The sequence below is a fragment of the Giraffa tippelskirchi genome, chromosome 11 (assembly GCF_054371585.1).
Source record: "Giraffa tippelskirchi isolate mGirTip1 chromosome 11, T2T-mGirTip1v1.2.pri, whole genome shotgun sequence".
Classification (NCBI taxonomy): Eukaryota; Metazoa; Chordata; class Mammalia; order Artiodactyla; family Giraffidae; genus Giraffa; species Giraffa tippelskirchi.
The window spans coordinates 60,238,456-60,266,349 of NC_137285.1; the positions used below are offsets into that span (position 1 = coordinate 60,238,456).

Consider the following 27,894-nt stretch of genomic DNA (forward strand, 5'->3'; position numbering starts at 1 on the left):
AATTTCTCCCAAAAAGTGTACTAAATTTTTATAGGGATTGTATTAAATTTATAGATCTGGGGAGAATTGACATCTTTATACTGAACCTTCTGATCCATGAATATGGAACGTTTTCATTTATTAATGTTGTCTTTAATTTCTAACAGCCATGTGTTTTACAATTTTCATTGTAAAAACTGTACATGTCTCTTTCATCTAGGAAAAAGACATTTCTAATCTGGATGCCTTTGATTTTTCCCTCCATCCCTTCCTTTCTTATCACACAGGCTGAAATCTCCAATATAATGTTAATAGAAGTTGTGAGAATGGAAGACATTCTAGCTTTCCTGACCTTAGGGGCAAAGCATTCAGTCTTTAAACATGAAGTACGGTGTAGTATGGGAAAAGTATGGGACTTTTTGGTGGCTGCTACTTACCTGTTTATCCTGTATTCTATTAACTATGTGCATAATACTGATTTTCAGATTTAAACCAATTTGAGTTCCTGTGATAAAACCCATATGGCTACTTTATAATCCTTTTTGTATATTGCTGGATTTGGTTTGACAATATTTTGTAAAGGATTTTGTAAAGTATATGTTCATTAGGGTTATTAGTCTATAGTTTTTTTCTTGACGTCTTTGCCTGGCATTGATATTAGGGAAAAGATGGCCTCACAGAATGAGTTGGTTAAGTGTTTCTTCCTGTATCTTCTGAATGAGTTTGTGAAGGGTTGGTATTTTCCTAATTTATCTATTTAATAAGATTCATCAGTTAACCCATCTGGGCCTTGACTCTTTGGTAAGATTTCTGAATTCTAATCCAATGGATCTGTCACAGGTCTATTCAGAGTTTCAATTTCTTCTTGAGTAAGTTTTGAAAATTCTGACTGTCCAGGAACTTGTCCATCTCATCTCTATTGTCTTAATTTGTAAGCTGGTATTTTCTGCTAATGTTTTTAATTTCTACATGGTCAGCAGTGCAGTCCTTTCTTTCATTTCTGACTTTGGTAATTCATGTTACCTCTTTTGTTCATAGTTAGGCAAAGTATGTCAATTTTATTGAGCTTTTCAAAGAATCAGCTTTGAAAAGTCCTAACCTGTGATATGTCCACAAATTCTTTGCTATTTTCTCTTTAAGAGATGGAACTTGATTCTCCTACCAAGGAGCCTGGGCTATATTTAATAACTCTCCTGAAACAAATAAGATGTAGCAGAAATGATGGCTTGTGACTATCAAGGGCAGGTCATAAGAAGGCATTGGGACTTCTACCTCATTCTATCTAGGATCAATTGCTCAAAGTCATGAACTCACTCAAAAGCAGCCTATGGCGAGGCAGGCTTGGCGAAGACCAAAGTCTTACTGCCACAGGTCATGGGTGTGTATCAGCTTAGAAAGTCCTCCAGCCCAGGATGACTACAGCTCTTACTAATATTTTGGCTATTATCTGTTGATTCTATTTCAGTTGCATTTCTAAGAAGATACTAACTAAAAAACCTGAATAAACACTAATCAAAAATAGCCCAAATCAATACAAAATTAGGTGTGTTAAACCCAATCAAAAAATGGGCCAAAGAACTAAACAGACATTTCTCCAAAGAAGACATACAGATGGCTAACAAACACATGAAAAGATGCTCAACATCACTCATTATTAGAGAAATGCAAATCAAAACCACAATGAGGTATCATTTCACACCAGTCAGAATGGCTGCTATCCAAAAGTCTACAAACAATAAATGCTGGAGAGGGTGTGGAGAAAAGGGAACCCTCTTACACTGTTGGTGGGAATGCAAACTAGTACAGCCACTATGGAGAACAGTGTGGAGATTCCTTAAAAAACTGGGAATAGAACTGCCATATGACCCAGCAATCCCACTGCTGGGCATATACACCGAGGAAACCAGAATTGAAAGAGACGCGTGTACCCCAATGTTCATCGCAGCACTGTTTACAATAGCCAGGACATGGAAGCAACCTAGATGTCCATCAGCAGACGAATGGATAAGGAAGCTGTGGTACATATACACAATGGAATATTACTCAGCCGTTAAAAAAATACATTTGAATCGGTTCTACTGAGATGGATGAAACTGGAGCCCATTATACAGAGTGAAGTGAGCCAGAAAGAAAAACAACAATACAGTATACTAATGCATATATATGGAATTTGAAAGATGGTAACGATAACCCTATATGCGAGACAGAATAAGAGACACAGATGCATGGAACAATTTTATGGACTCTGAGGGAGAAGGTGAGGGTGGGACGTTCTGGGAGAATAGCATTGAAACATGTATATTATCATATGTGAAACAGAACACCATTCCATGTTCGATGCATGAGACAAGGGCTCAGGGCCGGGGCAATGGGATGATCCAGAAGGATGGGATGGGGAGGGAGGTGGGTGGGGGGTCCAGGAGGGGGAACACATGTAAACCCATGGCTGATTCATGTCAATGTATGGCAAAAACTATTGCAATGTTGTGAAGTGATTGGCCCCCAACTAAAATAAATAAATTTATAAAAAAAAAAAAAAAGTAAACTGCAAGTTTCTACTGCTGATGCATTTCAATCAATACAAAAATCCCAGTGTTAAGTCTCTTTCTAGTTCTTGGATTAGCTAACTGAATTGTATTGATGAAAATTAACAACTACTAAAAAACAAAACAGGTAATGATACTGCTTTTTAAATACAGACAACTGGCTAGCACACAGGAAAGAGAGATATAACCTGACACTCTTCCAATTCCCTGTACTGTGAGAGATGCTTTGGCATTTTAACATTCCTTTCAAATAGTTATTAAATTATTTTGAACAATATAAATGCTAGTTATTAAGTCCACATGTATATACAAAATTAATATTTGAACTCTGATTTACCGAGGTTAAAAATAAAAGTTTTAATTAAATATATCGTATGCGAAATCCTTAACATATGGATTTGATATTGACATCAACAGAAAAAATTAAAACAAATATGATATAATAAAGCAAAGTCTAATCATTTTAATCAAAATGATAAAAAGTTTAGTGATTTATTATACATGTTAAGTAATGGTACATTTGAAAATGGGTATGAAATAAGCACTTTTGTAACTCAGGTATTTTAAATATGCAGAGCCTGTGTTTCACTGATCTTTGCTGGGATAAAACATAATATAATAACATTTACCAAACTTAAGTGTACAGTTTAATAACTTTTGAATATACCTGTTTCTGTAACCAATCATCATAGAACCACTCCAAAAAGCTAAGTCCTTTGTCCTAGTTACTGGCTCCTGGTAACCAATGCTCTGCTTTCTGTCACTATATGGTTTTGTTTTCACATAAACTTCATATAGATAGAATCATATAATTGCACATAATTTTTCAACCATGTCATGTAGTAGAATCATAGCCCATGATGGCTATGATGTATATACCGCACAGTGTTTAACTCCGTTTACTCAGCACAGTGCTTTTGAGATTCACCCATGGTGCTGGATGCATCACTGGTCAATTCGTTTTTATTTCTTTTTAAATTTGTTCTATATCTTTTAATTAGATAATAAAAGTAGTGCATCTACACTTTTATGAATTGGAAAAATAAAGAGTTTGGAAGTAGATAAATTGAAACCTTAAATTCTATAATGTAGAGATAATTGCTGATACATTTTTTTAATTGAAGTGTAGTTGATTTACGATATTGGGTTAGTTTCAGGTATACAGCAAAGTGATTCAGTTATACATATGTAAATATTTTTCATATTATTTTCCATTATATGTTAGTATAGATATTGAACATAGCTACCTGTGATACACAATAAATCTGTGTTGTTTATTTTATATATAGTAGTGTGAATCTGTTAATCTCATGCTCCAAATTTATCCCCCCTTCACCTTTCTGTTTTGGTAACCATAAGTTTGCATTTTATGTTTCTGAGTCTGTGTTGCGGTTTTGTAAATAACTTCTGTATAGCATTTCATTGCATGGATACACTACAATCTACTGATCCATTTAAAGTTGATGGACTAGAAATGTTTCAGTTTGGGACTACATGAATAACACTGCTCTTAATATTTGCTTACAAGTGTCATTACTCTCTATAATCACCTAGGAACAGAACTGACAGGACATAAATTAAATATATATTTAACTTAATAAGAAAACTGCCAAATTTTCCACAGCGACTATACTAACTTGCATTTCTACTAGCATGGTTCTAGAGTTTCTGATGCTGTATACTGATTTCACATTGTTTATCTATTTGCTTATAAAACTCAGGTTTACCGATTTCTTTACACTGTGTAAAATTTATCCTTTTTAGGTGTACAACGCAATGAGTTTTGCCAAACAAACACAGCTGGGTAACACCACAACAGTCAAGACAGGAAATATTTCCATGTTATCAAAAGGTTTCAGGTTTCCTCACACTCTTTTGTAACTAATAGCCCCTTTTCAATTCCAGTCTCTTGAAACCATTGATCTGATTTTTGTCCAAGTAGTTTTATTTTTTCCAAAAGGTCATATAAAATGGAATCACATAGCACACAGATTCTACATACAGTGTATAATCACACTATACAAACAGTTGGCTTCTTTCACCAAGCACCATACTTTTTATTGTAAACTTCTTCATTTTGTATTGGGGTACAGCTGATTAAAATTTTTATGACAGTTTCAGATGGACAGCTAAAAGACTCAGCCATACATATAAATGTATCCATTTTCCTCCAAGATCCCCTTCCATCCAGGCTGCCACATGACATTGAGCAGAGTTCCATATGCTATACTTTAGGACTTTGTTGGTTATTCACTTTAAATATAGCAGTGTGTACATGTCTACCCCAAACTCTGTAACTATTCCATTCCCCCATCCTTCCCCTTGGCAACCGTAAGTTCATTCTCTAAGTCTGTGAATCTCTTTCTGTTTTGTAAGTAAGTTCATTTATATCATTTCTTCTTAGATTCCACATATAGGGGGTGTGGGGCTTCCCTGATAGCTCAGTTGGCAAAGAATCCAACTGCAATGCAGGAAACCCTGGTCTGATTCCTGGGTCGGGAAGATCCTCTGGAGAAGGGGTAGGCTACTCACTCCAGCATTCTTGGCCTTTCCTGGTGGATCAGCTGGTAAAGAATCTGCCTGCAATGTGAGAGACTGGGTTTGATCCTTAGGTTGGGAAGATCCCCTGGAGAAGGGAAAGGCTACCCACTCCAGTATTCTGGCCTAGAGAATTCCATGGACTGTATAGTCCATGGGGTTGCAAAGAGTCGGACAAGACTGAGCGACTTTCACTTTCACTTTATAGGGGACGTCATACAATAAATTTCTCCTTCCTGTCTGACTTACTCAGTATGACACTCTCTAGGTCCATCTATGTTGCTGAAAATCACATTAATTTTTAATGGCTGAATAATATTCCATTGTACATACGTACCACATCTTCTTTATCCACTCCTCTGCCAATGGATATCCAGGTTGCTTCCATGAACAGTGTTGCAATGAACACTGGGGTGTATGTATCCTTTCGTTCATGTTTTTCTCTAGATATATGCCCAGAAGTAGGACTGCAGGGTCATATGATGGCTCTATATTTAGGTTTTTAAGGAACCTCCATACTGTTCTCCATAGAAGCTGTGCCAATATACATTCCCAACAACAGTATAGGAGTGTTCCCTTCTCTCCACACCCTCTCTGGCATTTACTCTTTGGGGACTTTTTGATGATGGCCATTCTGATCAGTGTGACGTGAGACCTCATTGTGGCTTTGATTTCCATTTCTCTAAAAACTAGTGATGATGAACATCTTTTCATGTACCTCTTGGCCACCCGTGTGTGTTCTTTGGAGAAATGTCTATTTATCTTCTATCAATTTTTTGATTAGGTTGTTTCTTTTGATACTATCATACTTTTAAAATTCACTTGCATGGTTCTGTATATTGGAGATTGTTCCTTTTTATTGCTGAGTGGTATATCCTGTTGTATGGATGAACATACCATAATTCGTGCATTCACTAGTAGATGACCATGTTGGCTAGCCTCAATTTTTTGTTCATAGCTGTATCAACATTTGTGAATAGGTCACTGCATGAATACGCATATTTTCATTTCTCTAGGGTAAATGCCTTTGAGTGATACTATCAGGAGGTAGCTCATGCATGGGATCTTTTGAAGGAAGTCCACATTATCTTCATTACCACCATCATAGTTTGGTCCCAGGTAAATAGCAACTTCACCCATCAACAGAAAATAGAATTAAAGATTTATTGAGCATGGGTATTCCTGCCTTGAGAACCCCATGAACAGTAAGAAAAGGCAAAAAGATAGGACACTGAAAGATGAACTCCCCAGGTCGGTAGGTGCCCAATATGCTACTGGAGATCAGTGGAGAAATAACTCCAGAAAGAATGAAGAGACGGAGCCAAAGCAAAAACAACAGCCAGTTGTGGATGTGACTGGTGATGGAAGCAAGGTCCGATGCTGTAAAGAGCAATACTGCATAGGAACCGGGAATGTTAGGTCCATGAATCAAGGCAGATTGGAAGTGGTCAAACAGGAGATGGCAAGAGTGAGTGTCGACATTCTAGGAATCAGCAAATTAAAATGGACTGGAATGGGTGAATTTAACTCAGATGACCATTGTATCTACTAGTGTGGGCAGGAATCCTTTAGAAGAAGTGGAGTAGCCATCATAGTCAACAAAAGAGTCTGAAATGCAGTACTTGGATGTAGTCTCAAAAACTACAGAATGATCTCTGTTCGTTTCCCAGGCAAATCATTCAATATCACGGTAATCCAAGTCTATGCCCCGACCAATAACGCTGAAGAAGCTGAAGTTGAACGGTTCTATGAAGACCTACAAGACCTTCTAGAACTAACACCCAAAAAAGATGTCCTTTTCATTATAGGGAACTGGAATGCAAAAGCAGGAAGTCAAGAAACACCTGGTGTAACAGGTAAATTTGGCCTTGGAGTACAGAATGAAGCAGGGCAAAGGCTAATAGAGTTTTGCCAAGAGAACGCACTGGTCATAGCAAACACCCTCTTCCAACGACACAAGAGAACACTCTACACATGGACATCACCAGATGGTCAACACCGAAATCAGACTGATTATATTCTTTGCAGCCAAAGGTGGAGAAACTTTATACAGTCAGCAAAAACAAGACTGGGAGCTGACTGTGGCTCAGATCATGAACTCCTGATTGCTGATATCAGACTTAAATTGAAGAAAGTAGGGAAAACCACTAGACAATTCAGGTATGACCTAAATCAAATCCCTTACGATTATACAGTGGAAGTGAAAATAGATTTAAGGTACTAGATTTGATAGACAGAGTGCCTGATGAACTATGGACAGAGGTTCGTAATATTGTACAGGAGACAGGGATCAAGATGATCCCCAAGAAAAAGAAACGCAGAAAGCAAAATGTATATCTGAGGAGGCCTTACAAATAGAAGTGAAAAGACGAGATGAGAAAAGCAAAGGAGAAAAGGAAAGATATACCCATGTGAATGCAGAGTTTCAAAGAATAGCAAGGAGAGATAAGAAAGCCTTCCTCAGTGATCAATGCAAAGAAAGAGGAAAACAATAGAATGGGAAAGACTAGAGATTTCTTCAAGAAAATTGGAGATACCATGGGAACATTTCGTGCAAAGATGGCCATAATCAAGGACAGAAATGGTATGGACCTAACAGAAGCAAACGATATACAGAAGAAGTGGCAAGAATACACAGAAGAACTATACAAAACAGATCTCACGACCCAGATAATCATGATGGTGTGATCACTAACCTAAAGCCAGACATCCTTGAATGAGAAGTCAAGTGGGCCTTAGAAAGCATCATCATGAACAAAGCTAGTGGAGGTGATGGAATTCCAGTTGAGCTATTTCATCTAATTTCATCTAATTAGCTATTTCTTCTAACCCTAAAAGATGATGCTGTGAAAGTACTGCACTCAATATGTCAGCAAATTTGGAAAACTCAGCAGTGGCCACAGGACTGGAAAAGGTTAGTTTTCATTCCAATCCCAAAGAAAGGCAATGCCAAAGAATGAGCAAACTGCCACACAATTGCACTCATCTCATATGCTGGTAAAGTAATGCTCAAAATTCAACAAGCCAGGCTTCAACAATACGTGAACTGTGAACTTCCAGATATTCAAGATGGTTTTAGGAAAGGCAGAGGAACCAGAGATCAAATTGCCAAAATCCGCTGGATCATCAAAAAAGCAAAAAAGTTCCAGAAAAACATCTATTTCTGCTTTATTGACCATGCTAAAGCCTTTGACTGTGTGGATCACCACAAACTGTGGAAAATTCTGAAAGACATGAGAATACCAGACCACCTGACCTGTCTCCTGAGAAATGTGTATGCAGGTCAGGAAGCAACAGTTAGAACTGGACATGGAACAACAGACTGGTTCCAAATAGGAAAAGGAGTATGTCAAGACTTTATATTGTCACCCTGCTTATTTAACTTATATGCAGAGTACATCATGAGAAATGCTGGGCTGGAAGAAGCACAAGCTGGAATCAAGATTGCCAAAAGAAGTATCAATAACCTCAGATATGCAGATGACACCACCCTTATGGCAGAAAGTGAAGAAGAACTAAAGAGCCTCTTGATGAAAGTGAAAGAGGAGAGTGAAAAAGTTGGCTTAAAACTCAACATTCAGAAAGCTAAGATCAAGGCATCTGGTCCCATCACTTCATGGGAAATAGATGGGAAACAGTGGAAACAGTGGCTGACTTTATTTTTGGGGGCTCCAAAATCACTGCAGATGGTGACTGCAGCCATAAAATTAAAAGACGCTTGCTCCTTGGAAGAAAAGCTATGACCAATCTAGACAGCATATTAAAAAGCAGAGACATTACTTCGTCAACAAAGATCTGTCTAGTCAAGGCTATGGTTTTTCCAGTAATCTTGTATGGATATGAGACTTGGACTATAAAGAAAGCTGAGCGCCGAAGAATTGATGCTTTTGAACTGTGGTGTTGGAGAAGACTCTTGAGAGTCCCTTGGACTACAAGGAGATCCAACCAGTCCATTCTAAAGGAGATCCGTCCTGGGTGTTCACTGGAAGCACTGATGTTGAAGCTGAAACTCCAATACTTTGGCTACCTGATGCGAAGAGCTGACTCATTTGAAAAGACCATGATGCTGGGAAAGATTGAAGGCGGGAGGAGAAGGGGACAACAGAGGATGAGATGGCTGGATGGCGTCACCGACTCGATGGATATGAGTTTGAGTAAACTCTGGGAGTTGGTGATGGCCAGGGAGACCTGGCGTGCTGCAGTCCATGGGGTCGCAAAGAGTCGAACACAACTGAGCAATTTAATTGAACTGACCTGGGAGGTATGATAACTGTATGGTTAATTTAATATGAAACTGCAAAACTTCTTACCTTCCCATCAATATGTGAAGTTCCAGTTATTTTGCATCTTATTAGCTCTTGTTATTTTCATTTTTTAAGAACTCATTCTAATAGGTGTGCCATGGGACCTCACCTCAGTTTTAAAATGATATCATCATTTCCTTAATGACTAATGATGTTTGGTATCTTTTCATGTGGTTGATGTTTATATCTAGTCTTTGCTGACGTATCTGCTCAAATCTGCTATTTTTTTCAAACAGATTGCTTGTCTTATAATTAAATGGAAGAGTTTCTTATATATCTTTTATCTAAATCCCTTATCACGTATAAGTTGTACCAATATTTCAACCCAGTCTATAACATACCCTTTCATTTTCTTGAGCATCTTTTAAAATGAAATGTTTTTAATTTGAAAGGCCAATAAGTGGTTTCTTAAAATCTTCCAGAAGTCTCTGCCTAACACAAGGTCACAAAGATTTCTCTCCTACGTTTTCTTTAGGAAGTTATACTTTAGGACTTATGCTTAGGTTATGTTATACTTGAGTTAATTTGAGTTAACTTATGTTACATTTTTAGTTAATATGTTACATTTTGAAATAAAGGGTGAGGTGGGTTTTTTTTTTTTTTTTGGTTTGTCTTTTTATTTCTCTTTTTTTGTTGAAAAAACTCTTTTCCCATCAACATATCTTGATTCCTTTGTTGAAAATCAAATTGCTCATTTATGGATGGGCCTATTTCTGGACACTATTATATTCCATTGCTCTGTAAGTCTATTTTACAAAAATACCAAACTCTACTAGTGAATGTAATTTTATATTAAGACTTGCAATCAGATAAAGTCCTCCAACTTTTTCTATTTCAAAATTGTCTTAGCAATTCTAGATATTTGCATTTCCACTTAAATTTTAGAATCAGCTTGTCAATCTCTCCAAAACAGTCTTCTAGAATTTTGGATAGGCTTGCTTTGAAACTACAGATCTGTTTGGAGAAAACTAACATCTTACTCACATTGAGTCTTCCAATTCATGAATATGGTATAGTACAATTTTCCATTTTTAGGTTTATTTCATTTTCCTAAACTGTGTTTGTAGTTTTCAGTGAACAATTCTTAATATACTTGCAAATATACCCATAGTTATTTTATTTTTTATATTATTTAAACTGTACTTTAATTTCAGTTTCCAATTGTTCATTGCTAGTATATAAGAACAAAATCATATATGCTGCAAAATAGGTAAATTCATTTATGAGTTCTCATAGCTTTTTTCCTTTTTGAAAATTTTTGCAGTTTCCTCAGTAATTTCACATTAAGTCAAGTATATATACTAATAAAGACAGTTTCGCTTCTTCCTTTTCCATCAAGATGGTCTTTAATTTCCTTTCTGGAAAGCCTTTTTGTGGATTTGGAATTCAGATAATGCTGGCCTCACAGAATTACTTGGGAAACTTATCCTTCTTTTCTATTATCTGTAAGAGTATTCTGAGAAACTGTGTCACTTCATTAAACATTTGATAGAATTTGCCAGTGAAACCATTTGAGCTAGGTATTTTCTCTGTTAGAAGCTTTAAGCTACAAATTCAATTTCCTCTGTAGAGTTATTAAAGCTATTCACTTTCATTAGTGAGATTTTACAGTTTTTATCTTTCATGGAATCTGCCCATTCATCTAATTTGTCTAAATTTGTTCATAATATTTCCTTATTTTTTAAATATCTATAGGATCTGTAGTGATATTCCTTCTCTCATTCTGATATTGGCAATTTGTGTCTTTTGTCATAAGCCTTATATACATATTTATTACTCTTATTAATCTTTTCAGAGAAACAATTTTTCATTGCATCGATTTTTCTTTATTGTTTTTGTTTTCCTTTTCACTAATTTGATTGCTTTCTTTTTTCAGATTAGTTTCATTTACATTTGTTCCTCTTTTTTGAGCTTCTTTGGACAGAAGTTCAGTTGACTCAAAATGATATGCTAACAATTACCATTTACAATAAAGCATAAAACAGAAGGTCATGCATTTCAAAACAAATGAGAAAAATATTATTACAGATTATTTTCCATATTTTTTTCATACAAAACAGTACCTGGTTTGAGGCAATCCAAAACTGGTTCCAATGCCAACACGAGGTAGATAGTTAACCACTTTCTTTACTGTTGCAGGGTCTGGGAAGTTGAACATTATAGCAACTAGAAAAAATAATTTTTAAAAGTCAGAATGAAATATGAGTGCCTTTCTGAAAAATTGATTTCTTGGTCCAGTAAAATGCTTTACTCTTAGTTCAGGTATCTACTCAATAGAAGTTTTATAGTATTAGTTTTATCACAGTATATATGAAGTTTAAGCATTAATATGCAAGAGATGATATTTATTTTACTCATAGAGTGTTCCTTCTCTAAATACTGTCAGGACTAACAACTATTGTTGCATTAATGTGACATGAAGTTGAGATTTTATCTAGCTACAATTCTGAATTTACAAACTTGAATTTTGGCAAGTTAAAAATATACCTATAAATTTCTATAAAAAATTTAAGATTATATACTTAACAATCTAATATACTTAACATATAGCTACTAAATTGTCAGTTCTATTCACTTCTAATCATCAACAGCTTAAAAAATATTCTCGTAATTTATGCAAATTCTTGTATTCTCTTGTGGTTTATGTAAATATTATATAAACAGGTAATACAGTGCTTATATGTTTATGCTTTGTATGTTCACATAATCCAAAACAATGTGTGACCTGAAGAAAAATTTTCCTCCATGGTCAATAATCAAATTAAATGTTTTTTAATCATTTCTATTTGAATAATTATATACTTTAAGAACATCATTAATTTATTATATATATAGATACATTCAGTATATAAATGTTAATTTGTGACAGTGATGTACAAAATTTTATGCTTAAAAAGTATGACAATAACAAACTCATAAAATCATGGCAGAGAATTTAGAAGATAGTAATTTGGTCAGTCTTAAAATTTTAATTATATTAACTTTTATTTCAGAACCATAAATTATGTACAAATATTCATCTAGAAGATGATCCTTCTTTTCTACCTAACCTGAAAAAATACTATGGGCCAAAAGTTTTTATCAATGTCAATGTAATTTTTAAACACTAACATTACAATATTTTTTAGGTAAATCAGTATATGATCACACACTAAACACCTAAAATATACTTAGAACTATCATATACATATCCAACATAACTTTTTCATAAGCCTTTCTTACACATCCACTATTACATTGACTACAGGAGGGAAAAAAAAAGGAAAAACTCATATTACAGCAGGTGACCAAGGCCATAAGGAAAAGGCAACAGAAAAACACACAAGATACAAAGTAAAGATGCTTAAGAAATTTTAAAGAAGGAAAATAAATAAGATGAGCAAGTAATAAATATTGTGAGGTGAAAACCCCTTCGGGACAGCAAGAATGTAGACTGAACTTAAGTGTAAAACATTCACTTGATTATTTGCCTGAAAGAATAATGTTCACATTAGAAAAAGTGGTAAGTGTATAGAAGAAGACAAAATATGGAAGGAAGAAACATCTTTTCCTAAAGAAATCTGTATTCCCTAAAGACATATGATTTCATTAAAAAAAGAAAATATGCATGGAAGAGACATTATGTGCAGATTTTTAAATGAAAACTTGTAGATTATAGAAAGAGAAAATATGAAAACTTAAAAATCTACTTAAATAAAATGAGCATGTAAAATAAATCACAAGATTTTATATATTCTCCCTTGTAAACCTCCACTCATACTCCACAATGCTTTTCCTTCAAGTTCACCTTGTCCCTCCTTCTTATCTTAATGAATTTCACCAAGTTCAATTCTAAACCCACAAATTGAATTTTAGTTCTTTCAAGAATGAGGCAATACAAAGCAACCAGGACAGTTCAGTAGCATCTTCTGATGGTCCTTTATAAATGGCAATAGATAAGACAAAAAAATTAAATAAATGTATGAATTATTTGATTACCCTCTCCCCTCTTGAAATGCAGCCACCTTCCAGAAGGAGTTTAAACATCAGAGCACTGCTGAGGATACCAAAACTCTACAACTGATTAAAAGGGCACTCATCCCTCGTATTTATAAAGTCCTGCACTAATCTGTGATTTGGCCAGAAAAATAAGATACTGCAGATAATTCTAAGAACAACCAAAGGGGTATACACTATGAAGATGCCCGTGGTTCAAAAAAGAGGTCAGTAATGCAGAGAGTAGGCTGCACAATTCTATCCAAATGGAAAAACAATAAGGAATGGAAACAGTATGGTATGTTCAAAATGAAATCTTAAGGAGATGGAGGTTAGCTCTGTAACAATACACATCTGCAACATCATCTTACCTCTGTTTGCCATAAAGATCTCCAGGGCTGTATTTTGCAAAAGATAACGACGAGAAAAGATCGATCGAATCTCTGAGAACAGCCATTTCCCATGCAGCCCTTCTGTATATGCCAGGATCTAGTGAAGAAAAAGAGAATTCCGAGTAAGTACAATAGAATCTTTTTGTTCTTTCCCCCAATTAAAACACAGAAGTCCTTATTACGAAAAATAATTTCTAGGAAATGAATAAACAGTTACTGAAATAATTAGGAGGGTGACTAAAAACTAGATTGCAATTCATGAAAAAGATGTTTAGATGAAACAGCAGAACAAAACTGTAACACGTCTATTTTATAAATATATTTGCGGGCTTTTTAAGGCAATGATGTCATCTATTGCTTTTCAGGAAATACATATAGCATTACTGATTGATTTTTGAGTCATATTACAGAAATAAAGTATTAGACAAACTTTGAAAAGAAGAAAGACCTCAAAAGAATGTCCTACATGCTTACAGATCACGTAAAATTCAGTTTCATATAATACAATATATCCAGAAATACTTTTGATATACTTTAAAATTACAAATTTAAGCTCATAACTTCAAAAAAATCACAGTTATAAGGTCACTGTTAAGGCAACAGTCACTCATTCAGAAAGCACAAAGACCAACTGTATAAGAGGTTAAGCATCATTTTGTCAGCGAAGCTAAACACAAACCTGCGAATGAACTCAGCATAATCTCTCTATGGAGTAGGTGGTTGTCAGAGTAACTTGTTACAAATTCTTGTCATCCCCTGTGACAGACCCAATGGCTTAGAATGCTTTGCAAACTCAAAGTAATCCTGTCTTTAGTACTAAGCCACTTTGTTGCTTTGTTATTCAAGCTTTGTTTTTTAAAAAGTTCATTTCAAAAGCTTAATTATGAAGGTGTTAAAGGCAGATTTGGAATTTCTCCACACTAGTACTTCACAGAATATTAATAAATCAAATGAGATGGATGTGCGATCAAACACTGATGAAAATTAGTGAAAGCAAATTAAGTTCAACAACTAAGATAAATCTCTCAAAAGTAACCACCATTAAAAAATACAAATAAAATGACATCTGTATATGATATTGCATTGTAAGGACAAAAATGGGATAAGTAAAGAGGAAAAATAATGAATGTTAAGAATGTATCCTACATAAATGCTGTCCATTTTATATTTTCATTTTCTAGATCTTAATTATAAAAAATCTACAATCCTTAAAGCAAAATACAGGGTTTTTGTTGTTTTTTTTTTTTTAAAGAGGGCCACATTAGTTAATTCACTAAACACGTATTTAGACTTTTCTACAGAAAATATTATATTTCTGGTGCCACAGCGTCTAGAAATGAAAGAATGGGGACAACTCCTAGGCTCAGTGTTCGCTGAAAAACCAAACAATTCAAAATTCCAAACAACTAACTACACTTTCAGTTTTAAAACAGGTGAGAGAGAAAATCCTTCAGACTCTTTATACAAGCAATACCTATGTAAGATCAAAAGAGATTAACAGAAAAGAGAGGACAAAACATTGATAGTACTCAAGACTTTTTTAAACCAACTGTCACTTGTACCCCTTTCTCTCACCATAACCAGTGGGTCCTAGGCTCCAGAGTTTGCAGTGGCCTCCTGACTGGTCTCTCTCCTTCTAATCTTACCTGGAGAATCTACTACAACCAGAGGAGTCAGAGAAAACAGCTTTTTAAATAGAAATCAGATCCTATCTCTTGTGTACTTAATACCACCCAGTGGCTCTGCAATACATGCATAATAAACTCTGAGTGCTGTTCAGTCACTTCAGTCATGTCCAATCCTGTGCAACCCTATGGACTGTAGCCCTCCAAGCTCCTCTGTCCATGGGATTCTCCAGGCAAGAATACTGGAGTGGGCTGCCATTCCCTTCTCCAGGGGATCTTCCCGACCCAGGGATTGAACCTGCATCTCTTACATCTCCTGCATTGACAGGCAGGTTCTCTACTGCTAGCGCCACCTGGGAAGCCCGATGAACGCTGAAGTTCTTCATAATTGTTTATGAAGCCTTATACCTGGGATTGTCTGATGAGCCCCACTCATTCTTCATCAGGGCCTTTTATATGTGCTTTCTCCTCTGCTCAGACTGTTCTCCCAGATCTTCCCACGGCTGGCTCATCCTCACATTCAGATACCTGCTCAAATGTCACCTCGGTAGAAACGCCACAGATCTAACCCCGCTTCTGCCACTATCACCTCATCCCATCCCAAACTCATCAGATTTCCTTTGTAACGCTTATTTATTACCACCAGAAATTACACTATTTCCTTGCTTCTCTTTTGCCTCTCTTCAGCACTAGAATACTAGAATCTAAGTTCTACCAGAACAAAGCTTTTGAATGTACTCTATCTTCATCTTCTATAACAAAGTCTTACACAAAGGAGACATTTTTGAATGATTAAATCAGTGAACAAATGGCAACCAAAACTCCATATATGATCCACATTAATTTTGTTTGGGCCATATTATATTTTTCCCAAGTTTCAAGTAGTTGAAAATACTTGAGAAAAGGGTTATTTATAAAAATATTCAGGTCTATGGCTCCTCAGGAAAAAAGTAGAGCATCTGTCAAGCCTAGGTCTATATATGCCACAAAGCACAACTGACAGGCACTCTCCATTTTCAAACAATCTCTACACACTCACTTACCATTATCTGCCTAGTTTCCACTGGGATTTGAGTTTGCCATTTTTAACTTATCAAGTAATAGAGAATCCAATGTATGTTCTGTTAACACTTCTGGTCCAATCTATCCACTATTTGTGAAGAAAAGGAGACTTAAACAAGTTAAATACTTAATAGGAAGTCCCTTGGAAAGCTAGTAGCAAAGTTTGGTCTACTCCAGGTTGTCTAGTCTAAACTGTCCAGAGCCTACTTACATGATACAATGTCACATCTCTAAAAGAGTTCAAATATCTGTTAAAATAGAACTCTTCAGAAATTTTAATCAACTACATTTTTTTTTTTCCTGTACTTGTGTTAAAAGTGAAAAAGGAAAATCAAACAAAAATAAACAACAAAGCTTTAGGCTCCAAGCTCTGTCATATACTAAAAATATCACACTGGTCTGAAAATTCTACCTCTTGTATCTATGCTGCTGCTGCTGCTGCTGCTGCTAAGTCGCTTCAGTGGTGTCCGACTCTGTGGGACCCCACAGATGGCAGCCCACCAGGCTCCCCCGTCCCTGGGATTCTCCAGGCAAGAACACCAGAGTGGGTTGCCATTTCCTTCTCCAGTGCATGAAAGTGAAAAGTGAAAGTGAAGTCTCAGTTGTGTCCGACTCTTTGAGACCCCATGGATTGCAGCCTATCAGGCTCCTCCGTCCATGGGCTTTTCCAGGCAAGAGTACTGGAGTGGGTTGCCATTGCCTTCTCCTCTTGTATCTATAGAGCTATGTAATAAGACTTGTTGCTTAATATGGTGATGGCCAATCACTGCAAGATCACCGTCATGCAACCTAAAGATTTAATTATTAGTATTTTCTAGAATATCTCAATTACTAAGAGGAGTAAGAACACTAAAACATTATTATAATATTTTTAATGTAATAGTTTTCCAATCAATGAAAATATTCCATTTATATCCCATTCCTTCAAGCAATATAGGTATTTTAAAAATATACTTGAAATACAGCAAGTGGCATGGTCCTTTAAACTTTGTTTTATTATCAAATGTCAAACTTACTCCAAACGACAGAAAATGACATAAGCTCCATGGAACCACCCTGAAACTTAGAAAATACTAATACTTTGCCACATTGTTGTAGAGATTTTAAAAATTTATGAAGCATTATAGATAATATTGAAATTCCCATATATAACCATTCCTGATTCCATTCTCCTTCTTCATCAGAGCCAATCACTATCCATGATTTGAGGTTGAGCATTACCATATAAATTTTTATTCTATTAGTACATATACATCTACAAATAATATCCAGAATTGTTCTACATGTTTGCAAACCTGATATAAATGGTATTATACTGAATGGCTGACAGTGTGTTTTCAGAGTTAAATATAAGCAGGTAAAGTAGTGTTTTAAAACTGAAGACAAACAGAAGCAGGAGGAGAGACAGAAAATTATTTAAAACTGCCAAAGCTATCAGCATTTAAAATCTTACAGATAAAATCAGACCAACTTAAAAAAAAACAAGAAATGAAAATCTGTACTTAACGTAAGCACAGTGGGATTTAAAATAGAAACAAAGAATCTCTTAACTAAGAGAATTACTAGCTGAAATTGATATAATAACATTTCTTTAAAGTATTCATTAGGAAAAGGTGTCAGTACGGAGAAGCAGCTGCGACCTAGCTAAGCAAGAGGTTTATTTCTTATCGGAATAGTATATTCCTGGTCTGAGGCTTCACTTCAAAGTCTCTAGAGTTCAATTAAAACTGGATTAGGTAGAAGCAGAGCCTTCTTTGGGAGTTTCTGTTCACTGAAACTCTACTTACACTGACAGCACCCTAGACAGAGGTCTAGCCCTCCAATGAATCAGTTACTATGGAAACCGTATCATTACCATTGCTCTGCAGTTATGACCCCAAGTCTAGAATAGCTTGAAAGCTTAAGCCCTCAGCACTCTCTTTGAATGTTTACCATCTTGTTTCAATATCGTTAGTATTATTATCAGTGAATTCAACTTTCATTTTTTAATAATTTATTTGAATAAAGATAGTTATTGGCCAAATGTTAACGAAAGGTTGTAGAGAGGAACAAAAGAAATCATTTATATGTATATATACTCTCACACATATAAATGCATATATACTATTACTTTACATTAAAATAACAGACATATTTTCTTTAAAATTTTATCTAAAAATTGTGACTCTGAAAAAGAATTTTGCCCAAATAAACCTACCTTTTCCCCTATACTTCAAATAGTATACTATGAATACATGTGAAAATTTCTTCACCCTGTTGCATTAATTGGCTAGAAAGAATTTTTCACCTTTAACCATTCATTTTGAAATGCTAACGAATTTATCCAAATAACACTTTCACTTTTCTCATCCTCACGGAAGGATAAAAAAAAAATCTGTATTATTTACTGCCCAACTACATGATACCCTTACTTACTGAATATTAGATATGTTCAAAAAATAGATTTTAAAGTAGTCTCTGAAAACACGGCCATATTTGCTCCATTTAAGTAGAGAAAAAAGGCTTTCTTTTTAAACTCTACCCTCAATAAATTTTAAATGTTTTCATTCTTGTAAACGGAAAGAGATTAAAAAGTGATTGAAAAATATCACAAAAAATATTTGAGAGTCTGCATCTATAGAATCAATAAAAAGTGTTTCCTAAAACACTATTCTTATTAATGTTTAAAGCTTGCACTGCATATCCTAGACTCAAATATTCACCAATTTTTTGAGAGATTTTACTCTGAACAGAGAATTCCATACTAATTTCAAAAGAATTCAGTAAGAAAAGTAAAATCAAATGATACAAAGAAACAATAGCACTTAAAATTTCATAACAAAATCATTTCAAAAAAAATGGATATATATTTAACATTAAAAATTTTTTTTAACTTAGTATACAAAATATAAGCTAATCAAGCCATCAATCAATCAATGATACCACAGTTAGAAAATATTCATACCTCATTTTCATGAACATAGTTATAAATCAGTCACAAGGATTATATCTTAATATGGAAAACAGTAAATATGTGAAATAATAAAAATGAAAATACATGTTAAAAAATGCACTAGTCTAAATATAGTCTCTCAATCTGCCACTAAACACATGTGCAGATATATTTTATTTACAATAATTGCAATTTTAGCAAAACAGTTGAAAGTAATTGTAATCAAGTTATTTTAAAGCTGCACCACTCTATTATTAACATAGTTTTTAGATTTTGCTGCACATAATTTTCTCTGAAACTTGATATCAAAGCATAGCACTAAATATATTTTAATATTGAATACCAGTTAGTTTAAGGATGTTCTTCATCACCATTATTTAAATATATATTCTTAAACAAAACTTAGAGGTTTCTTTGAATTGAAAAATAGCACATACTTGACTCTGGTAGAAATTTTAACGTGGCAATTTTCCTATTTACTCCATATCCATGAACACACAGATTGTCCCCAAACTTGGAAAAAATGACAACAAAACTATAAAGTGAACATAAAAGAAAATTACCTTTTAAATTAATTATGAATTATTTAATATTTTTCATCTATATAGTAAATTTCCTCCTGCTTACTGGTGCTATGATGCAGTATTCTCCTTAGTGTTTTCATGGGTGACAAATTCAATTAAACATATTCATTACTCTAATGTTCTATTTGGCAGTTTAGTCAGTATGAAAAATTAAAAATATATAAATAAAATGCTGTGTGACCTCTGTATTGATTGGGCTAAAGCAGCTTTAGCCTGGGTGTGGACGATGGGGCATCTGGGAGGGGCGAGATGGGGCACACAAACACATACACTCTTATGTTTTCTCTTCCAATTACTGAGGGAGATGATAAAACCACAGCAAATGATGTATCAGCTCATTTTATCTTATCGCTTTGGGGCTAGGTGACAATGAAGTTCATATTTCACTGACTCCCATTGAAGATTGTGAAAATTACTTGCCCTCATGACCTGAAATTTCACTAGAAGACAGAAATTTCTCTTCTGCAAAGTAATGCAATTTTTCAGATGTCAACCTTTAGCCCAGCTTTAAAAATTAATTTCATTTATATTAACCAATGATATTGATATTTTCACAGAACACTCTTTGATACATGAAGCACAGACTGGCAAATTGATGTTGCTTTAGATGGGTAAAACTATTTTATTTTAAGCTGCTATGGCAGACAGATTTATGGCAAACTGAAATTCCCATTTCATAATTTAATATTTGTGCTGGAGCAGAGAACCTTTAAGCCCTTGGCCTGTAAATAATTCAGACTCGGTTCTTTTATTTTCAATATTCTTCAGCTTAAAGATAATTTGCATTCTAAATGATGTTTCATAAAAGCCACCTCTTACTGAACTAACATTAAATATATATATTAAAAAGTCAAGAGGCAAGTATAGTAATGAATAAGCAGAATAAAGAAGGTATTTAGCCATCATCCAACTAATTTTTAGATTTTTAAAAATTTAAACTGTATCGCCAATCTGATTTTTATGAAAGAAGAACCTAAATATACAAAAGAAGAATAATAAGGAATAATAATAAGCAACATGAATGTTATCTTGCTTTCTTTTTCATAGTGCATAAAGAGCAAGGTATTAAATTTTGAGAAAAAGAATAGAATAAACAGGTACATAGCTGAATTAAAATAGAGATATTTGGATTTGGAGTTACTTTTTAAGATAAAAATATAATAAAAATAAAGCCACAATGTCAATTTTATCATGAATAAGATGTGAAAGTGTTTGATTTCAGTATACAGATATAGAAATTACCTTGAATACATACAAAGAAAAATTTAAGTATTTTGGAGTGGTAAAAATATTACTAAAAAAATACAGTTACTAAAAAAAATAATGTATGTATATTTTATCAAGTTTTTATATTACCTTTACCCAGTAAAGAGTTTTGTTTAATTCTAATGCCTTGAGAAAACAATCATTAGACCAAAACCCTTCAATTTATTAATAAGTAAGTTAAACATAAACATGCACTAATTTATCCATTAATCTATACTCTTAAAATTAGAAAAATGCCAAAAGAAAAAAAATGTCTGCAATTTAGCTATTTTCTCCCCGAGATGGATTAATACCACTCTGCCTAACTTTCTATTTCCAAAATCACTTTTGCAAATTGTATGCAAACAATATTCATATAACTTTTTCTTTAAAATATTTATAGCTAATTTTCCTTACAGGTATGATATGGGAAATGATAATATAAATGATACCTTATTTTTTCCATTTAAATTGAAAAGAATTCTAGTTACTTCTTAAAAGCTTGTGATAATGACTGCTATTTTCACTGAATTCAAGTAACAAAGTGTTTTTGCCTATTCCTCTGTAAACCGACTCTCTAAAGTCATGAACAAAGAGATAAATTTAAATCAGAACTAATAAAATACTGCCTAATTTTTAATGGGCTGGAATATTCTATAATGTATACTTTTAAAACAAGCTATGGACACAACCTATCTTTCTTCTTGATGTCAATTCTTACTTGATGAAATTAATATCAATCTCAGATTGGTATCAAAGGCCCTCTCTACATACAGGAAGCAAATATCCAAATTAGAGTGATAGCAGCCTGTAGCTGGGCTTCCCAGGTGGCACAGCAGTAAAGAATCCACCTCAAATGTAGGAGACGTGGGTTCAATCCCTGGGTTGGGAAGATCCCCAGGAGAAGGAAACGGCAACCCACTCCCTTGTTCTTGCCTGGAAAATGCTATGGACAGAGGAGTCTAGTGGGCTCCCGTTTACAGGGTTGCAAAGAGTTGGACAAAACTGAGCACACAGCCTGTAGCTAGACTATTTATCTCTTTGTTGCAGATACAACATGGTTTAGTCATTGCAAGTTTCTCTGATGACTAACCTATTTAACTAATTAAAGGAAAAACCTTCAATAAATTTGTTTCTGTTCTTCAAATATAGAACAGAAATAAAAAGGAGAAGGAAAAAGTTACATTAGAACTTGATGCTAAAAGTAGGACACTTTCTTCCTAAATGGAGGGAAATACTTTTCCATGTTTTTTTTTTTTTTTTTTTTAATTTATTCCTCTTAAGTACTCAACTTGTTTAGCTGGAGCCAATTATAAATGAATAGTACAGGTTCCTATTTGCTTCCATGTTAAAGCATGAAACGGAATACTGGGCTCATACTCTGCTTCAGATACAATCTTTCAAAAAGTTATTTTCTTAAAGGACACATATTATAGGGAACATTATGAATGCTATTTAAATAAGATTTGGAGGTTAACACAGTTCCATTGCGTAACTTCGTACACTGGAGTTCGTTCGTGCTCGCCTACAGCTTTATGAGACTAGGCCGCTGTCTCACTCATCTTTCTTTTCCCATATCAGACACGGTGCCAGGAACATGGAAGACACTGACTGACAGATAGAAAGCCAGCGGAACCTCACAAACCACATACAGTCTAAGGCTCTGGGAACACATGAACACAAACACAGCAGAAAGCAAAAACAGACAGAAAAATGAAAGGGAAAACTACAACACAACATTGAAAACAAATCAAATTGAACAGTCTAGCATATTTCAACTTCTGACCAAGATGCAGTAACAGGGACTGGACTTACCCTTGTACATAACCAATACTTAAAATAGATACTATGTGTGAAAAAAAACTGTTCTTAAGAGCTCAAACACCAAGTAATGAACAACAGTGAACTCTGTGAGACAGGACAAAAAGTGGTGACACCAACTACTGCCCCAACTCCCTGCCAGAGAAGACTATGCAAGCTCCAGGGCAGGTAGAAGAAATATGATTACAACATAGTGGTCTCTTAGGGTAGAGAAAACAGCTTCAAGTACTACAAGATCAAGGGGGCTAAAACTGCAAGGACGAGTAGCAGATGGGAGAAAGCTGAAAAGTAACATTACTCCTGAGATCTGCAGTCTTCAGCTGAGACCTGATCAGCCTAAGAAAACAATTCAAGGCCAGTAAAAGAATCATTCCACCAAATGATAGGGTACAATACCCAGAGCTCATATAAGCAGAGCAAAAAACAATCTCATAATACACTGAGCACTGGTTAGAGTACTCAGAAGGGTTTTGCCTTAGTAGTGGGGAAAAATCAGACTAGACTAAATGCTGCTCTGGTCCGGCCTAACGAACCTTAACAGCACCATCCGCATGGATCAAACTATTTCCAAGTACTTAGTTGTGTCTAGAGTGATATATTAAAATACTTATAGAATACAAAAATATCTACAACACAAGAGGGCAAAATTCACAACTGGTATCTAATTCATAAATACTAGGCCTGAATAAAAATCAGGAAAATATAACCCATAATGAGAGGAGAAATTCCAAAAATGACAGGATTATTGGTAATGTACATGAAACTAGACAAAATAGATATTAGAATAAAAAAATTAAGAGAATACTAAAGAATTCCATTAACAGGATACTAATAGAATAATAGAGGATCATTTCATTCGCAATAGTTGGGCTTCCCTGGTAGCTCAGATGATAAAGAACCTGCCTGCAATGCAGGAGACCTGGGTTCAATCCCTGGATCTGGAAGATCCCTTGGAGAAGGGAATGGCAAACCACTCTAGTATTCATGTCTGGAGAATTCCACCAACAGACCATAGGGTTGCAAAGACTCGGACACGCTTGAGCAACTAACACTTTCACTTTTTTTCAGAGGCTCATTTCATTTGCAATGGTCATCATAACAACAGATCATTTTATCAAGAGGTCATAATTATCTTAATTGTTTCTGAAGGAATAGTACAGCTTTAAAATATACAAAAGAAAAACTGAGAGAACCAAAACAAGAAATACATAAATCCACAATTACAAACAGATTTCAACACTTCCCTTTCAATAACTGATAAAGAAAGTAGATGGAAAATCAGTAAAGATATAGAATATTTGAATAAGACCACTGACCATAAACTAGTTGACATTTATAGAACAACAGTTGAATATACATTTACAAAGACAGTGCATACTATGGACCGAAAACCCAGCTGTGATAAATTTAGTAGATGCAAATCATATAAAGTTTGTGCACACGCTCAGTCGTGTCTGACTCTTTGTGACCCCATGGACTGTAGCCTGCAAAGCTCCTCTGTTCACAGAATGTTCCAGGCAAGAGTACTGGAGCAGGTTACCATTTCCTTCTCCAGGGATCTTCCTGACCCAGGGGTTGAACACACATCTCAGTAAGCAGGTTCCTTATTAGTTGAGCCATCAGGAAAGCCCAATAAAGGTATATTCTCTGACAACAATGGAATTAAATTAGAGATCAATAATAGATTTTTTTCATTCCCAATATATGAAAATGAAACAGTACACTTCTAAGTAACCCATGGGTCTGAGAAAAAAAAAAAAATAGGAGGAATCTTGAACTGTATACAAATGAAACCAGAACACATAAAAATTGTGGAATGCAGTTCTAGCACTAAACACCTATATTAGTGGGAAAGAGAAAAGGTCTCCTATCAACAATTCAGCTTCCACTTTAAAAAGTCAGGAAAAAATAACAGCAAATTAAACCCAAAGTAAGTAAAAGAAAAGAAATAAAATCAAAGTAAAAATCAATGACACAGAAAACCAAGAAAGAGAGAAGAAAATAATCAATGACACCAAAGATTGGTTCTTTTAAAAGATTGATAAATGTATGTCTCTAACCAGACTCGTTAGGCAAAAAAGAAGGAAAACACAAATTATGAAAATCAGGAATGATGTAAGTATCAATATCAGCAGAGAAAAAGCATCACTATGGATTACACAGAGTGTAATAATAAGACTACTAAGAACAAAAATAATAATAATAAAAAGAATAATAAGGGAATACTACCTAGCCCTAGTGGGCTACAGTCCATGGGTTCACAAAGAGTTGGACATGACTGAGCGTTTAAGCACATTACATATAACTGTATAACACTAAATTGGACAGTTCTTTCTGATGGACAGATTACTTGAAAGACACAAACTACCAAAGTCCCCTCAAGAAGAAACATAACATAAATGGCATTATACTTATTAGAGAAACCAAATCAATACTTTAAATCTTCCCATAAACTCCAGGGCCAGGTGACTCCACTGGTGAAGGCTACAAATATTTAAAGAAGAAACTACTAATGCTATACAAACTCTTCCAGAATACTCAAGAGGAGGAAATACTTGCCAACTTACTCTCTGAGGCCAGCCATACCCATATATTAAAAATAGACAAAAGCATTATAAGACAAAAAAGTCCACGGGGCAATCACACTTAAATATTTATATAATTTATTTGTCTTAAGACAATAAGTAGATTAACTTAAACTACCAAGAGAAGTTTTCCCACTCCTGTGCTTTCACCAATTATCTCTAAATGTATCCAACCATTCCCAACATTTCTCAAGAATGTCTACAACAACTTCCTTTTGTAATGCATTCCAATTTGACTTTCATTGGATTTTACCAGAGTGGCTGAATTCTCAGCCTTCTCATTTTACAGTGAGGGATTTCATCCATAACTACTGCTCCTAACACCAAATTTCACAGAGGTGCAAGAATCGAGTGATAAGGCATTAGAAGTGATTACCTCTACATGGTAATGATTCAGGTATGACCTAAATCAAATTCCTTACAATTATACAGTGGAAGTGACAAATAGATTCATGGGATTAGATCTGATAGAGTGCCTAAAGAACTATGGATGGAGGTTTGTGACATTTTATAGGAGACAGGGATCAAGAACATCACCAAGAAAAAGAAATGTAAAAAGGCAAAATGGTTGTCTGAGGAAGCCTTACAAATAGCTGAAAAAAGAAGAGAAGTGAAAGGCAAAGGAGAAAAGGAAAGATATACACATTTGAATGCAGAGTTCCAAAGAATAGCTAGGAGAAATAAGAAAGCCTTCCTCAGCGATCAATGCAAAGAAATAGAGGAAAACAACAGAATAGGAAAGACTAGAGATCTCTTCAAGAAAATCAGAGATACCAAGGGAACATTTCATGCAAAGATAGGCACAATAAAGGACAGAAATGGTATGGACCTAGCAAAAGCAGAAAATATTAAGAAAGGGTGGCAAGAATACACAGAAGAACTATACAAAAAAGATCTTCATGACCCAGATAACCACAATGGTGTGATCATTCACCTAGAGCCAGACATCCTGGAATGTGAAGTCAAGTGGGCCTTAGGAAGCATCACTATCAACAAAACTAGTGGAGGTGATGGAATTCCAGTTGAGCTATTTCAAATCCTAAAAGATGATGCTGTGAAAGTGCTGCACTCAAAATGCCAGCAAATTTGGAAAACTCAGCAGTGGCCACAGGACTGGAAAAGGTCAGTTTTCACTCCAATCCCAAAGAAAAGCAATGCCAAAGGATGTCCAAACTACCGCATAATGGCACTCATCTAACACACTAGCAAAGTAACACTCAAAATTTTCCAAGCTAGAATCGTGAACTCCAAGCATGAACCATGAATTTCCAGATGTTCAAGCTGGAATTAGAAGAGGCAGAGGAACCAGAGATCAAATTGCCAACATCCACTGGATGATTAAAAAAGCGAGACAGTTCCAAAAAAAACATCTATTTCTGCTTTATTGACTATGCCAAAGCCTTTGACTGTGTTCAGCTCACTTCAGTTCAGTGGCTCAGTTGTGTCCGACTCTTTGTGACCCCATGGACTGCAACACGCCAGGCCTCCCTGTCAAACACCAACTCCCGGGGTTTACCCAAACTCATGTCCATTGAGTCGGTGATGCCATCCAACCATCTCCTCCTCTGTCGTCCCCTTCTCCTGCTGCCCTCAATCTTTCCCAGCATCAGGGTCTTTACAAATGAGTCAGCTCTTCGCATCAGGTGGCCAAAGTACTGGAGCTTCAGCTTCAACATCAGTCCTTCCAATGAACACTCAGGACTGATATCCTTTAGGATGGACTGGTTGGATCTCCTTGCAGTCCAAGGGACTCTCAAGAGTCTTCTCCAACACCACAGTTCAAAAGCATCAAGTCTTCAGTGCTCAGTTTTCTTTATAGTACAACTCTCACATCCATACATGACTACTGGAAAAACCATAGCCTTGACTAGACAGATCTTTGTTAGCAAAGTAAAGTCTCTGCTTTTTAATATGCTGTCTAGGCTGGTCATAACTTTCCTTCCAAGGAGTAAGGGTCTTTTAATTTCAAGGCTGCAGTCACCATCTGCAGTGATTTTGGAGCCCAAAAAGATAAAGTCTGCCACTGTTTCCATTGTTTCCCCATCTATTTGCCATGAAGTGATGGGACCAGATGATATCATCTTAGTTTCCTGAATGTTGAGCTTTAAGCCAACTTTTTCACTCTCCTCTTTCACTTTCATCAAGAGGCTCTTCAGTTTTTCTTCACTTTCTGCCATCTGGTCCCATCACTCCCAGATTGAAGCTGGAGGAGAAGGGAGCGACAAAGGATGAGATGGTTGGGTAGCATCACCAACTTGATGGACAGAGTTTGAGCAAGCATCAGGAGTTGGTGATGGACAGCGAAG

General features: G+C 35.2%; 1 protein-coding gene across 12 annotated transcripts in view; it reads right to left on the reverse strand.

Annotated features, from left to right (window-relative positions):
- The window catches only part of LRBA (LPS responsive beige-like anchor protein), an 803,036-nt gene that overhangs the window by 213,709 nt on the left and 561,433 nt on the right, over positions 1 to 27,894 (reverse strand). For all 12 annotated transcript variants that reach the window (XM_081543940.1, XM_081543938.1, XM_081543941.1 and 9 more), the window contains 2 exons: positions 13,714 to 13,831; positions 11,431 to 11,533 (listed from right to left, as the gene is read on the reverse strand). In XM_081543940.1, the coding sequence (XP_081400066.1) occupies positions 11,431 to 11,533; positions 13,714 to 13,831 (221 nt within the window). The remainder of the gene's footprint in view (positions 1 to 11,430; positions 11,534 to 13,713; positions 13,832 to 27,894) is intronic.